Raw genomic sequence first — 12,815 nt, 5'->3', positions numbered from 1 at the left:
TGCTGAGCCCACGGGGGTACAAGTCTCCCCCTGAGACCCTGCTTTCAGTTCTTATGGGTACATAACCAGATTGCCGGCTCAGATGGTAATTTCGATTTTTAATTTTTTGACGACCCCCGCTGCTCTCCGCAGTGGCTGCATCACTTTCCAGTCCCACCCACAGTGCGCAAGGCTCCAAATTCTCCACCTCCTGACCAGGCAAAGGGGACATTTTTTAGACCCATCATTCACAGAAAACAAAGACAGCAATTTAAGTCATTTCATTTTATTGAGTTATGCAAAACAGCTTCAAACAACAAAGACGGTGTTACAAAAAGTCCAACAGTCACAATAGCATACAATAAACTATAGAATTTAAGCCTCATTATGTGAACTCAGTTAATTGGCTCTGATGAAAAGAATACAATGCCCTTCCAGCCGGCAGGGCCTCTACGTGTTCGCTTTACACGGGGCTGCTGGACTTTGAAGATCAGCAGATCAGCATTTTAAGAATTTGAGTTTAGTTAACCGGATGGGGGAGGTGTCCTTACACAATGCACCTGTGTAGCAAATCATCCTGACGCACGTGTTTACTGTCTCACAACTTTATTTGCCAATAACATCTCAGTAAAGGCAAAAAACCAGAATTGGGGACCTATGGATGATTTTAAACTAGGGGGAGAGACGTTCAGAACAAACAACTGCTTTGCTAAGAAGAAAAGGATGGAAAAAATATATCATTATAAAGATGCGCGCTAGTTAATTTTAAGTACTCGAGGCATTTTGCATGCTGCTCAGAGCTGAGAAAAGTCTCTCCAACTGGCAAAGGAGAAATACCAATTATAGGGCATGACAAGCTAAGTACAATTTCTTCACGAGTAAACATTTCATTATCAGTAACATTTCATTGTGTTTCTTTTCACTCTGCCACTTACATAAAAAAGCATCAACAAAGTAGTTTTAGTAAAAGAAGAGGGTGATGAACTCTATCCTAGTAGGTGACATCGGAATGTCACTAGGGAAATTTCATACCTGCCAGAAAACATAATTTAGGAAGACTATAAACTCTAAAAGTAAACCTTGCTCATAGAAACCAAAGTAAAATAATTACGCATCACCATCTAGTCTAATGGAAACGTTTTCATCTCCTACTCAGCTTTTTCCCCCCACAATATTAAGATCTTTTTTTTTTTCTGAATTTAGAACTAATTAAGAATATTACGGTAACTTTAAATTTTTATGGAAAATTCATCTGTATTCAAAAATGATATAAAATTAGTTTTAAAAGGGTTTAAAAAATCATAGTAGAAATAGAAAGGGTGTGTGCAATTTAACATAAGGTATCTTAGCTTTGGCTGTTGGCTGGAGGACTAAACAGTCTGTATTGACAGCTGAAATAACCAGGTCCCCCCCAGACCACTGCCCACTCATGGCAGGCCACCCTGCCAATATCAAGTGAATGAATTCATAGGTTTGAGGTTTTATCCTCCAAGTCAAGATATGGGCCTCTTATAAAAGACCAGTATTGCTTTTTGAACTATCCAGGACAAAAAAAAAAAAAAAAGAAAGAAAGAAAGGCAAACAATTCTTGGCACTAACCCCAAACTTTGGAAAAATCGAGACCCTCCAGTGTCGTGAACTTAGTTGTTTCAAAGAAGACTCTACGAACTTCTAACTCGTTGAGCAGGTAACCGCTGCAAACAGGAACTCTCAGTCTCCGCGGCTCAGCCGTCACAGGTCACTCCTTCAGGCGCGACGCCTCCGTAGGGCACAGGAACCACCTCTCCTGGGCACTGCTCCAGCCTCACAGGGGACACCTTCTTAGCGGCAACTTCTTGGGGGAAAAGGCACAGAGTTTGGGAAAATTTAAAATAAAGACAAGAAATCAGTGCCCGTACCTTTTGGAAATAATCCCTCAATGTTTAACATAGCAAACATTTTATTTTTTATTTTTTATAGTTTTTTTTTTTAAAGTTTTTAATTTATGTGAGAGAGATCACAAGTAGGCAGAGAGGCAGGCAGAGAGAGAGAGGTGGAAGCAGGCTCCCTGCTGAGCAGAGAGCCCGATGCGGGGCTTGATCCCAGGACCCTGAGATCATGACCTGAGCTGAAGGCAGAGGCTTTAACCCACTGAGCCACTCAGGCCCCCCATAGCAAACATTTTAGACAATGATTTTTTTTCCCATTTACAAGACATTTGTATAAATATTTGGACGGCACCTGTGAGCTCCAGGGGTTCTAAACCTCGGCCCTCTATGCTTTTAAGTTTGGATGATTCTCCGCTGGAGGCTGTCCCATGTGTTATGCAGTGTTTGGAGCAGCCCTGGTCTCTGCCCACTGGATGCCAGAATGTTCCTCCTCACTCGTGACAACCAAGAACGTTTCCAGGCACTGCCGCATGTTTGCTGGGAAGTGCAAAGAGCTCTGTGGGAGCTGCATTCAGCAGAGAGCCCCGTGAGAACCAGGGCTCTCTGCTGAATGCAGGTCCCACAGAGCTCTGCAGTGGCCGAGCCGCTCACCTGTCTTGTTTCGGAGCTCAGGGGATGATGCCACCGGAACGAGAAAAGCCCGCTGCTCACGGGGCGTTTGTCCCTGCTCCCGGCGAACCCCCAGAGTCGGCTCGGGGTCACACATGGTGCTGGGCCCCCACCGCGGGCCACGCCGGGATCCGTAACCATTCCCTCCCATCCTCCAGCAGATTCTTGTTGGCACAACTTTGAAACTTAAAACTAGATGGCTGTAAATCGGATTATAGTTGTCCCTCTACCCATTTCCCAAATGACTCCCCGAGAAAACCCAGGGAACGTCACTGGCTGCCCACGAGAAGGGCCGACACAGAACCCGCGCTCACCAGGGCTTCTTCACCTGTTGGTTCAAGGTTGTCTGAAGGTGGGTTTGCTTGTGGTTTCCTGAAGCATTCTGGGGCGGGGTGGGGGCGCGGGGGGAGAGCACTCAGACCGGTTCTTGCGTACGCAAAGGAACTTGGACTTGTAGAGACCTACCCCGAAAGGCCGGGTGACCTACAGCTGACCCACCAGCACGGCAAAGTAGAAGCCAGACCACCATCCAGATAAAACAGGTTAAAACCCCCCGGAATGCAAATCAAGTACTTTTTGCTACTATAAACCAGGTCACATGTTTCCATTCATCCTTTGCTTAAGGAGCTGACCATCCAAAATACGAGACATGTTTTAATATGCCCATTTTTATCACTGTCCCTTTTTAAACCTATGAGGGCCTTCCCATTTCTGCCCTTCTGGAAGGCGAGCGTCCAGGGCGGGCAGTGCTCTGCGTGCCCTTCACAACCAGGTCTGGGCGATGCTCCGGTTTCCAACGCCAGCAAAAGGCCCATCGGGAGAGGCTGTGGGTGCGGACCCACTTCTCATCCCTCTGATTTTGTTCTCATTTAGTTCAGGGTCAGCGTCCAGGAAGCTCAGCGTTGACACAGGCAAGGTGCTGCCACCCAGCCACAAAGGCCACGGCCAGCGTGGAAGCAGGTGCACTTGAACTGTGCTTCACGGCCAGCAGGTCACCAACCAAGGGTGACATTTTCAAAGACCCTTCTGTCTCCAATTATTTGATCTTCTGGTGAAGAGAGAAGTTGGCCAAAGGCTTTTAGAGGCTTGAATAGATGATCCAAAGAAAATACTGCATTTAGGTGTCAAGAGAGCCAGCAGGTGTCTAGCCAAGAAGTCACACATTTATATGGGCAATCTGGAGTCCAACAAAGAGTGTGAATCCCAGTAACCTGGTCCCTGGATCTCTTTAAAGTGGTCCAAAGATTTGAGTTGGGTCTCACCTGTTTCTCTTCTCCGATAAAGGGCTGGGTTCGGTATTTGCCTGTTTGGTTAAGTGGGAATGAATGAGTCCTGCCAATGCCAGGCCTGGTGTGGGCTCATGGGCCAAGCTGCCTTAGGGGAGCTCGGCGCAGGTGAGAGCTGGCGCTTGGTAAACAATCAGACAGACGTGTCACTGAGTACCAGGTGGGGATGTGCAAAGCAGGGGCACAGTCCTGGGCTGTACGTGGGGTGGGGCTGACCTGGTGGGGGTCAGAACCGAGATCTCTGGGATCCAAAGGTGAGATCTTGGGGATCCATGGGGGGAGTCAGCAGGAATTCCAGGCAAAAGAAAGGGGGAGTCTGGCCTGGCTGGAATTGGGGGAACAGTTTGGTTGGGGGCCTAGACGGTGGGAGTGGCGAGCCAGGCCCAGAGTCCCGGTCTTCAGAACGCTGAGTGCACAGGGAAGGGGTTGAGGTGGTCGATGATGGGTAGCGGGGACAGAGGGGAGAGTCCCTGAGATGGGGTCCCGGACATCTTGGGGAGACAGGGTGGACCCGGTCCCACGTCTGTGGCCTTGAGAAGTGGGCGAGGGCGCTGCCAGTGTGTCGTGGCCTCAAACACCAGCACAGAGCAGGGTGGCAGGAGAGAGCGAGGCTGAGGGTGTGAGGGACAGTGACCCCGTTGGAGACCACAGAGAGGGGATGCTCGCCAGGCAACGGAATATTTGCTCCCGGCCTGGGGAGGCTGCACAGGGGCTGCCGTTCCAGATCACCAGGGACTTGCTGCGGGAGAGGGTGAGGGTTGTACACGCAGGTGGGGGAGGGGGCGCAGGTGCGGACACGGGCGCAGGTGCGGACACGGGTGCAGGTGCGGACACGGGCGCAGGTGTGGACATGGGCGCAGGTGCGGAAGTGACAGAGGTGTGGCGGTGATGCAGCTGTGGACGCGAGGCGAGGTAGGAGCAGGGGTGGGTAGGAGGAGGAGAGAGGTGGAGGTGGCTGGCGGAGCGGGAACACACCAGGAGGACGAAGGCACGTGGAGCAAGCAGGCGGGGACTGGGTCAAGAAGAGGGTGACCCGTCAGCCGTGCCCTGGCTGCGGAGCAGGGAGAGGCCAGTGGGATGTGGTAACAGGGAACCTCGGGGGACCTCTGTGGTGTGAGGTGCAGATGCAGGGGCCCGGGAGGCGCAGGAGTGAGCCCACCGTGAACGTGATGGGAGTTTCGTGGGCCAGGGAGGGTGGGCGTCGTGCGGGGGTTCATTTTTCCTTAGGACACCTGAGTGTGCTCAAGACGGGCAGGTGGGGGCAGGCTGGGTGCGAGCGACAGGCTGGCGGGAGGGGGAGGGGACACGAGGAGGTAGAACAGGGAGGCGGGTGGCAGGCAGAGTCCCCATGGGGGCTCAGACCTCAGAGGGGGGCGGGGGTGGTGTGGGGGTGGGAGAGATTCCTCCGGAAAACCATGGAAAGTGGTGTTTTAGGACATCGTCAGGGAAAAGACAAATCTGGTCCAGGCTGGCTCCGTCATTTTTATATCTGTCCTGGCGCGCTCATCTCTCTTCCGAGTGGACCCTGCAAGCCTGTGCCTGCGGACGGAGAAGCCGGGGAGCTGCGGGAGGACGGCCGGAACTCGGGTCCCAGCTCCGTCCCGGGGGGCAAGACGCGGGAATGTGGGGGAAGGTCTGAACAGCTCGTAGTGCCCCGTCCGGAAGAACTCCAGTCCGACCACCCGCCTGCCAAGCACGGGGACTGGTCAGTGTGAGCAGATCTCAGATACCCCATGAGATATACTCACCCTAAACAAGTATCCGTTGCTCATCCGAAATTCAAAGTTAGCTGGGCAGCCCTGATTTTATCTGGCAGCTCAGAAGCAAGGAACAGGCTGTCTGGTACCCAGAGGAGCATTCACGTCAAGGACTGGGGCTGGGATCCAGACATAGGGGATTTAAGAACGAGGATGTCGTGTTCTGCTCGTTTTCGCCATATGGCCGTGTGGTTTCCGGTCATGCCCTTCAGTTCAAAGACTCTCGTAGGACAGGAATGGAGAACGTAAGAGATTGCGTCCGTAAGAGTTAGGTCTGTCCCCTCGTGGAACAGACCCTTTCACAGGGAAGACGGGACACAGGCCCTTTTTGCTCTAACCTGGGAACCCACGTCTGCTCCCCTGAGGCCAGCGATAAAGACTGTGATGCCCACAGTGGCCCCAAAGGACAGAGGTCCACATCCTAACTCCCCAAACCTGTGACCGTAAGCTCATGTGAAACAAAGGTCTGTGATGATCTAATTAGGTTAAGGGTCTCAAGATGAGATCATCTCAGATTTTTCAGGCACTATCTCCAGGGACAAGCGTCCTCGGGAAGAAGAGGAGAGACAGAGGGAGGAAGGCTTGAGGGAGGTGTCCACAAGCCAAGAGAAGCCTGGAGCCACCAGCAGGAAGAGGCAGGAGAGCATCTCCCCAGAACCTTCAGAGGGAGCACAAGCTCTTCTGACACCTTGAGTTAGGACTTCCAGGCCCCAGAGCGAAGAGAGAGTGAGCCTCTGTTGCTCTAAAGCCACTCAGTTTGTGGTCACCACCACAGCAGCCCCAGGACCTTTACAGGCACCAGCCAGGTTCAGGCAACAGCCTGCTGGCTTAAGAGGGGGCAGCCTTCCGCCTCGTGAGCCAGTCCCGCCAGGAGCCCCCGTGACGGGTGTGTGGAGTCCACCAGGGGGCGCTCTGCAGCTCAAACAGGTGCAGGAGCCACTGCGCCCACTGGGCCAGGGACCACTCCCACCCCTAGCCGGGAGGGGTGCAAAACGGATCTCAAAACCTGCCTGAGGTGGTGGGGGAGGCCACAGAGTGGGCTCAGCACACACTGGTGCGTCCCCTGCACGGTAACACTCAGCGCCCAGGCCGTGATCCCAAGAAAATCACTCAGATTAGAACCGAGGTTGTTGAAAATGAGTTACCGTCTTCCTGGACTGCTTCTTTTCGGACGGCCAGCTTTCTCTTGCTTCTTCTCACTTTCCCCGAGGCAGCCGGCTTTCCTGGCCCCGCGCCACACTTCGCCGAGTGTCTCTGCATGTTACTCTGTTGGAGGAATGACACGGGGCACACAGCGGGTCAGCAGCACGGACAGAATGCCATTTAGAATCCCACGGGTAAAGTCCCAGCCATTGGAAAGCAGGGAAACGTGCGCCGGGTATATTCATTCATTCATCCTTCCTTCCTTCCTTCCTTGATACTTATTTACTCTAAATTGAGAGAGCGAGCAAGTGCGTGCGAGTGGGGAGAGGAGTGGAGAGAGAGAGGGACAAGCGGACACGACACAGGACTCGATCCCACGACCCTGGGATCACGACCTAAGCCAAAATCAAGAGTAGGAAGCTCAACTGACTGAGCCACCAGGTGCCCAATGCCTGGTCTATTCTTGTACAAAAAAGGTGGCTTTTAAAAAAGGGGAGCCCTCTGCTGTGTTTAGGTCTAGCCAAAAGTGAGCTTATTTAATATATATATATATATTTATAAAATCTGTATATTTATAAATATATATAGGAGTCCATGAGAAGACATTTATTCTTCTGGAATCTGTCTACCCTCCCAAGCGAGGCTTGATGTGGAACCAGAAACTGAACAGACTGTCAGTTTTGAGAAAATCCATCACACCCCATGTGAGTAGCACTGCCCCGCCAGGCTCTCTCCCGACCTACCGTGCGTGGAGTTACTGAATGTACACACGACACTCAGAATCAAGAGGGAAGTCACAGGTTTCCCGGTCAAGACTATGAACGGTGCATTCTCACTCAGGAACACCCACAATGACGTAAGCTAAAAATCACTGTTTGGGAAGTTCACACGGGAAGTGAGATCCTGGTGACAGGGCAGTCCACTGGCCAGTGAAATAACACCTCCCACTTAACTCCCCCCTCCACCCCGGCTTCAGTGTGGTGCTCTGCCAGACTGTCCTGGATTTTATGGGTAGAAGGGGAAGGACTCATGTGCAAGAGGAGAGGGTTGGTGCGGGTTATTGAAATGTCTTCCATTTGGGGTTAGGAGATGATGGCCCAAGGGTCAAATCCAGTCGGCCAACTATTTTTGAAAAACAAGTTTTCTGGGGGTGCCTGGGTGGCTCAGTGCGTTAAGTGTCGCTTTTGGCTCAGGTCATGATCCCGGGGTCCTGGGATCAAGTTCCGAATCGGGCTCCCTGCTCAGCGGGGAGCCTGCTTCTCCCTTTGCCTCTGCTGCTCCCCCCACTTCTGCTCTCTCTCTCTCTCTTGCTCTTAAATAAATAAAAGGTATATATATATATATATATATATATATATATATATATATATATAAAATTTTCTGGAACACTGCCATGTCTATTCATTTATGAATTGTCCGCCTGTGGATGTTTTTCTGTTACAGTGGTAGCTGGGTCAGAAACCGGTTTGCGAAGCTGAACACATTACTTCCTGGCCCCTACAGGAGAAACTTTGCCAGTCCCTGACTTAGATGCTGATTCTGCACAAACGAAGCCTTCTGGGACCAAGGATTCTTTGGAGGATATGACGATTGCCGTGTCCTCTTCCCCAGCAAAGCCCGTGCTGTGTCCACAAACACACAGTCTCCCTCCCAATTCACGAACCTCGTGGCTGGTGGCTCTGGATGTCGGCTTTGGAGTAATGAACAACCCGAACCACACCCAGCCCCTACAAGGTAATTCGCTAAGATATTAAATAAACCGAGAGGGCAACGAGGTTATTTAGGACCCGGGGCAGAGTGATAGGACAGACAGCTGTGTCAGAGGACTGCCACTCAAGAGAGGAGGGACCTGCCATTTGGAGTCCAGAGCTGGGTTCCTCCCTGGGGCGGAAGGACGCCCACAGCCCTATGACATATTCTGGTGTGGAAACCGCTGCGTGATGAGGAGTGGCAGCTGGTGGACGATGTACTTGCTAAAAATTAAATTGGATTCAAGTATCCAGATATGTACATATCTATTTTTAAAGACCTCATATTTTAGGGCAGTTTTAGGTTCAGAGCGTAACGGAGAGGGAGACATAGTAAGATTTCCCTTATGCTCCCTGCCCCCACACACGCACAGCCTCCCCCACGATCCGCGCCCCCACCAGAATGGGGGGTACTTTTGTTACAACCGATGAACCTACGTGCACACATCAAAGTCGCCCAAAGCCCGCGGTTTACACCGGGGTTCACGCTCGGTGTCATTCGTTCCGTGGGTGCGGAAGATGTCCGACGACCGTGTCCATCATTCTGCACCCACAGATTAGCTGTGCTGCCCTCAGACTCCCCCGTGTTCCACCGGCTCATCCCTTCCTCCCAATCCATGGAAACCACCGTCTTGTTACTGTGTCCATTGTTCTGCCTTTTCCAGAATGCTCTACAGTTGGAACCGTAGAGTGCGAGCCCTTTTCCCTTAGTAGTAAGCGTTTAAGGTTTCTCCATGTCTGCAAGGTTTGGTGGCCCATTTCTTTGCAGCCCCGAATACTCTTCCATTGTCTGGATGGACCCGTTTATCCACTCACCTGCAGATGAACATCCTCGTGGCTTCCAGCTTTGGGTGATTATGAATAAAGCAGCTATAGACATCCGGGAACAGGTTTTTATGTGGATGTAAGTTTTCTACTCCTTTGGGTGAACAGGAGTGTGACTGCTGCACGGTATGGTAAGAGTTCGTTAAATTTAGAAGAAATCACCAAACTGTCTTCCAACAGTGCTGCACCAAACTGTCTTCCAAAACGACTGCACCGTTTTGCACACCCACCGGCAAGGCCCACGCACACCTGCTGCTCCCTGTCCGGGCCAGTGGCTGGTGTCCTCAGCGCTCTGGATGTGGGCCATTTTTAATAGGTGTGTGATGGGGTCTTGTTTTATGTGCATTTCCGAATGGTATATGACGTGGAGCATGTCTCATGCACTTACTTCACACCCATACACCTTTGGTGAAGCGTCTGTAAAAGTACTTGCCCATTTTTTAATTGGGTTGTGTGTTTTCTTAGGGTTGTGTGTGTGTGTGTGTGTTTTTTTTTAAGATTTTATTTATCTATTTGACAGACAGAGATCATAAGTAGGCAGAGAGGCAGGCGGAGAGAGGAGGAAGCAGGCTCCCCACTGAGCAGAGAGCCTGAAGGGCTCGATCCCAGGACCCTGGGATCATGACCTGAGCCGAAGGCAGAGGCTTTAACCCACTGAGCCACTCAGGCGCCCCTTAGGGTTGTGTTTTAAGAGTTCTTTGTGCATTCTGGATCTCCCTCCTGTATCAGATGTGAATTCTGCACAGCTTTCCTCCCTGTCTGGAGCTGGTCTTCTTAAGTCAGAGGTCGTGCATCTTAGTGGAGGCCGGCTTCCGCGAGATTTCTGTCGTGGATGGCGCTTTTGGTGTCATCTCTGAAAAGTCCCCGCCCTACCCTCGATTTTCTCGTTATCTTCAGAAGTTTTATAGTATTGCATTTGACATTTCGGTCTGCGATCCATTTTGAATTAATTTTAGGAAAGGGTGTCAGGTCTCTTTCTGGATTTTTTTTTTTCATGCAGATTTGAGTTCTTCCTGCACCATCAGCTGAAAAGACGGTATTTTCTCCACGGCGCTGTCTTTGCTCCTTTGTTGGAGATCTCAGCGGACGGGAGGTGTGGGTCTGTGTCTGGGCTCTTTGTCCCACGGACGTGTGTGTCTGTTCTGTCACCAGCACACAGTGCCGTGATCACTCCGGCTTCACAGTGATCTCGAAGGCGGGCAGATCCGTCTGCAGCTTTGCTGTCCTTAGGTCCTGCGTTGGCGATGCTCGTTTTTTTGTCTCCCCACGTAAATCTAAAACCATTCTGTTGGTATTGGCAAAATAATGTGCTGAGATTTTTTTTTTTTAGATTTATTTATGTTGGGAGGACACGGGAGGGGCAGGGTAGGGGGAGACTCTCAAGCAGGGTCCCCGCTGAGCACGGATTCCAGGGACCCTGAGATCACGACCCGAGCCGACGTCAAGAACCGCTCACCTGACTGAGCCACTGGGTGTCCCTAAAGCGCAGGGGTTTTGAAAGGAATGGCATGAATCTGTAGATCAAGTTCTAAAGGACTGACACTGGGACATTGTTTTCTTATCCATAAACATGGCCCGTTCTTCTCCATTTATAAGGCCTTCCTTTGATCTCATTCATCAGAGCACTTTTCTCCATTGTAGCAATTCTTTGCTGTTCTTTCATAGGATTTCTCTCTCTCTGCTCACCTTTTTTTTTTTTTTAAAGATTTTATTTATTTATTTGACAGACAGAGATCACAAGTAGGCAGAGAAGCAGGCAGAGAGAGAGAGAGAGAGGAGGAAGCAGGCTCCCTGCTGAGCAGAGAGCCCGATGCGGGGCTCGATCCCAGAACCCTGGGATCATGACCCGAGCCGAAGGCAGAGGCTTTAACCCGCTAAGCCACTCAGGCGCCCCTTAGGGTTGTGTTTTAAGAGTTCTTTGTGCATTCTGGATCTCCGTCCTGTATCAGATGTGAATTCTGCACAGCTCTCCTCCCTGTCACCCAGGCGCCCCTCTCGGCCCGGTCTCGTGTTCTGTCGACTTTATCCAAGCGCGCCTTCAGCATGTTCTTCAGGCTGTTTTAAATTCCAGGCGGTTCCGACGCCCCTGCCATGCCTGGTTTCGCTGTTCTGTCTCTCCAGATTGTGACTTTTTTGGGGGGATGCCTTGTAATGCTTTCCTGATAGCTGGACTTGACGCCCAGGGGAAAGGAGCTGCTGTAAACAGGGCTTTGGTAAGCGGAGGGGAGATGGGGGGAGGGGGCATGTTCTGCAGCCCCAGAGCGGGTCTCACTGTGTCCGTGAACGGAGCCTCTGGACCGTGAACCTCACAAGAGCTTCTTGGCTTTATTTTCCACCTCGGGTGCGACCCGATGGCCCACGTGGGCTGGAGTCGTGGGTCTCCCTTCCACTGGGACCCTTAGCTCTGATGATATCCCAGCGGATTAGGCTCTGGTGAGCTGGTTTCCCCAGAGGGAGACCTTGGTAAGGAGAACAGAATGTTCTGGGGTGTTTCAGATCCCTTCTCCCCTTCCTCCTGCTGGAAGGAAGCAGAAGGAGATTCTTCTTCTGATTGTTCACTGCGGGAGCCTGGTCGGGCTCCTGGTGGTAAGACTCGCAGTGCTGTGGGGCCCCTGTGAGCGGGCTGCAGTTTCTAACTCTCAGGTGGTCGCCCTGAGCCTCCAACAAGTCCTCAATCACCGTTCAGGTCTCCCTGCCCCTGCACCAATTCCTGTGGAGGCCTCTACCCGGGAGTCCCCGCTCGGGCGGCCTTGACTTTGTTCACCTGTCTGTCTCCATTCTCCGGGCCGGCGCTTGGCCCCGTGTCCTCCCCTCTCCTACAGATCCTACAAGAGTTAATTTTTCAATCTATTCAGGTCTTTACTTGTTGTCAGGACAGAGTGGGAACTTCCAAATGGAACCGAAAATGGATTAATTTAACAGTTTTATTGAGATTTAATTCATACACCATACAACTCATCTACTTAAATTGTGTAGCTCAATGGTTTATTCCTAGCATTGTAAAACCGTCACCACCATCAATGTGAGAACATTTCCGAAAGAAACCCTAAGCCCTTAAGGGTCACTCTCCATGTTCCCATCCCCCAGCCCCGGCAACCACTAAGCTACTTTCTGTCTGAATATTCTGGACATTTCCTAAAAATGGAGTCATAGAATATATGGCTTCTCTTAAGGTTCACCACGTTATCGGGTGCATACGTACCTCATTCCTTTTCATGGCTGTGTAATATTCCACTGCATGGATGTACAGTGTTCTGTCCATTCATCAGTTGATGCACATGCCGGTAGTTTCCACTTTTTGGGGTTGTTTGAGAATGGTATGGCTGTGAATTTTGTGTACAAGTTTCTGTGTGGTCCTGTGTTTTCAGTTCTTTTTAGCATACGCTTAGGAGTGGAACGGCTGAATCGTATGCTAACTTTATGTTTCACTTTTTGGGAAACGGCGACTGTCTTCCAAGGTGGTGTCACCATTTTCAAATCCCACCGGGGCTATAAGAGGGATTCGATTTTTTTCACACCTTTTGTCATCTGTCTCCTTTG

General features: G+C 51.1%; 1 protein-coding gene across 4 annotated transcripts in view; it reads right to left on the bottom strand.

Moving 5' to 3' along the window:
• Positions 1–292: 292 nt before the first annotated feature.
• Positions 293–12,815, bottom strand: part of CTCFL (CCCTC-binding factor like) — a 29,554-nt gene continuing 17,031 nt past the window's right edge. For 3 of the 4 annotated variants that reach the window (XM_032350246.1, XM_032350249.1, XM_032350247.1), the window contains 2 exons: positions 6,705–6,825; positions 293–1,813 (listed from right to left, as the gene is read on the bottom strand). In XM_032350246.1, the coding sequence (XP_032206137.1) occupies positions 1,704–1,813; positions 6,705–6,825 (231 nt within the window). In that variant the 3' untranslated portion in view covers positions 293–1,703. The remainder of the gene's footprint in view (positions 1,814–6,704; positions 6,826–12,815) is intronic. The other variant, XM_032350248.1, reaches the window with a different exon arrangement.

The sequence above is a fragment of the Mustela erminea genome, chromosome 7 (genome assembly GCF_009829155.1).
Source record: "Mustela erminea isolate mMusErm1 chromosome 7, mMusErm1.Pri, whole genome shotgun sequence".
Lineage (NCBI taxonomy): Eukaryota > Metazoa > Chordata > Mammalia > Carnivora > Mustelidae > Mustela > Mustela erminea.
Note: the sequence above shows the minus strand (reverse complement) of the source record. Positions and strands in the feature narration are given on the sequence as shown.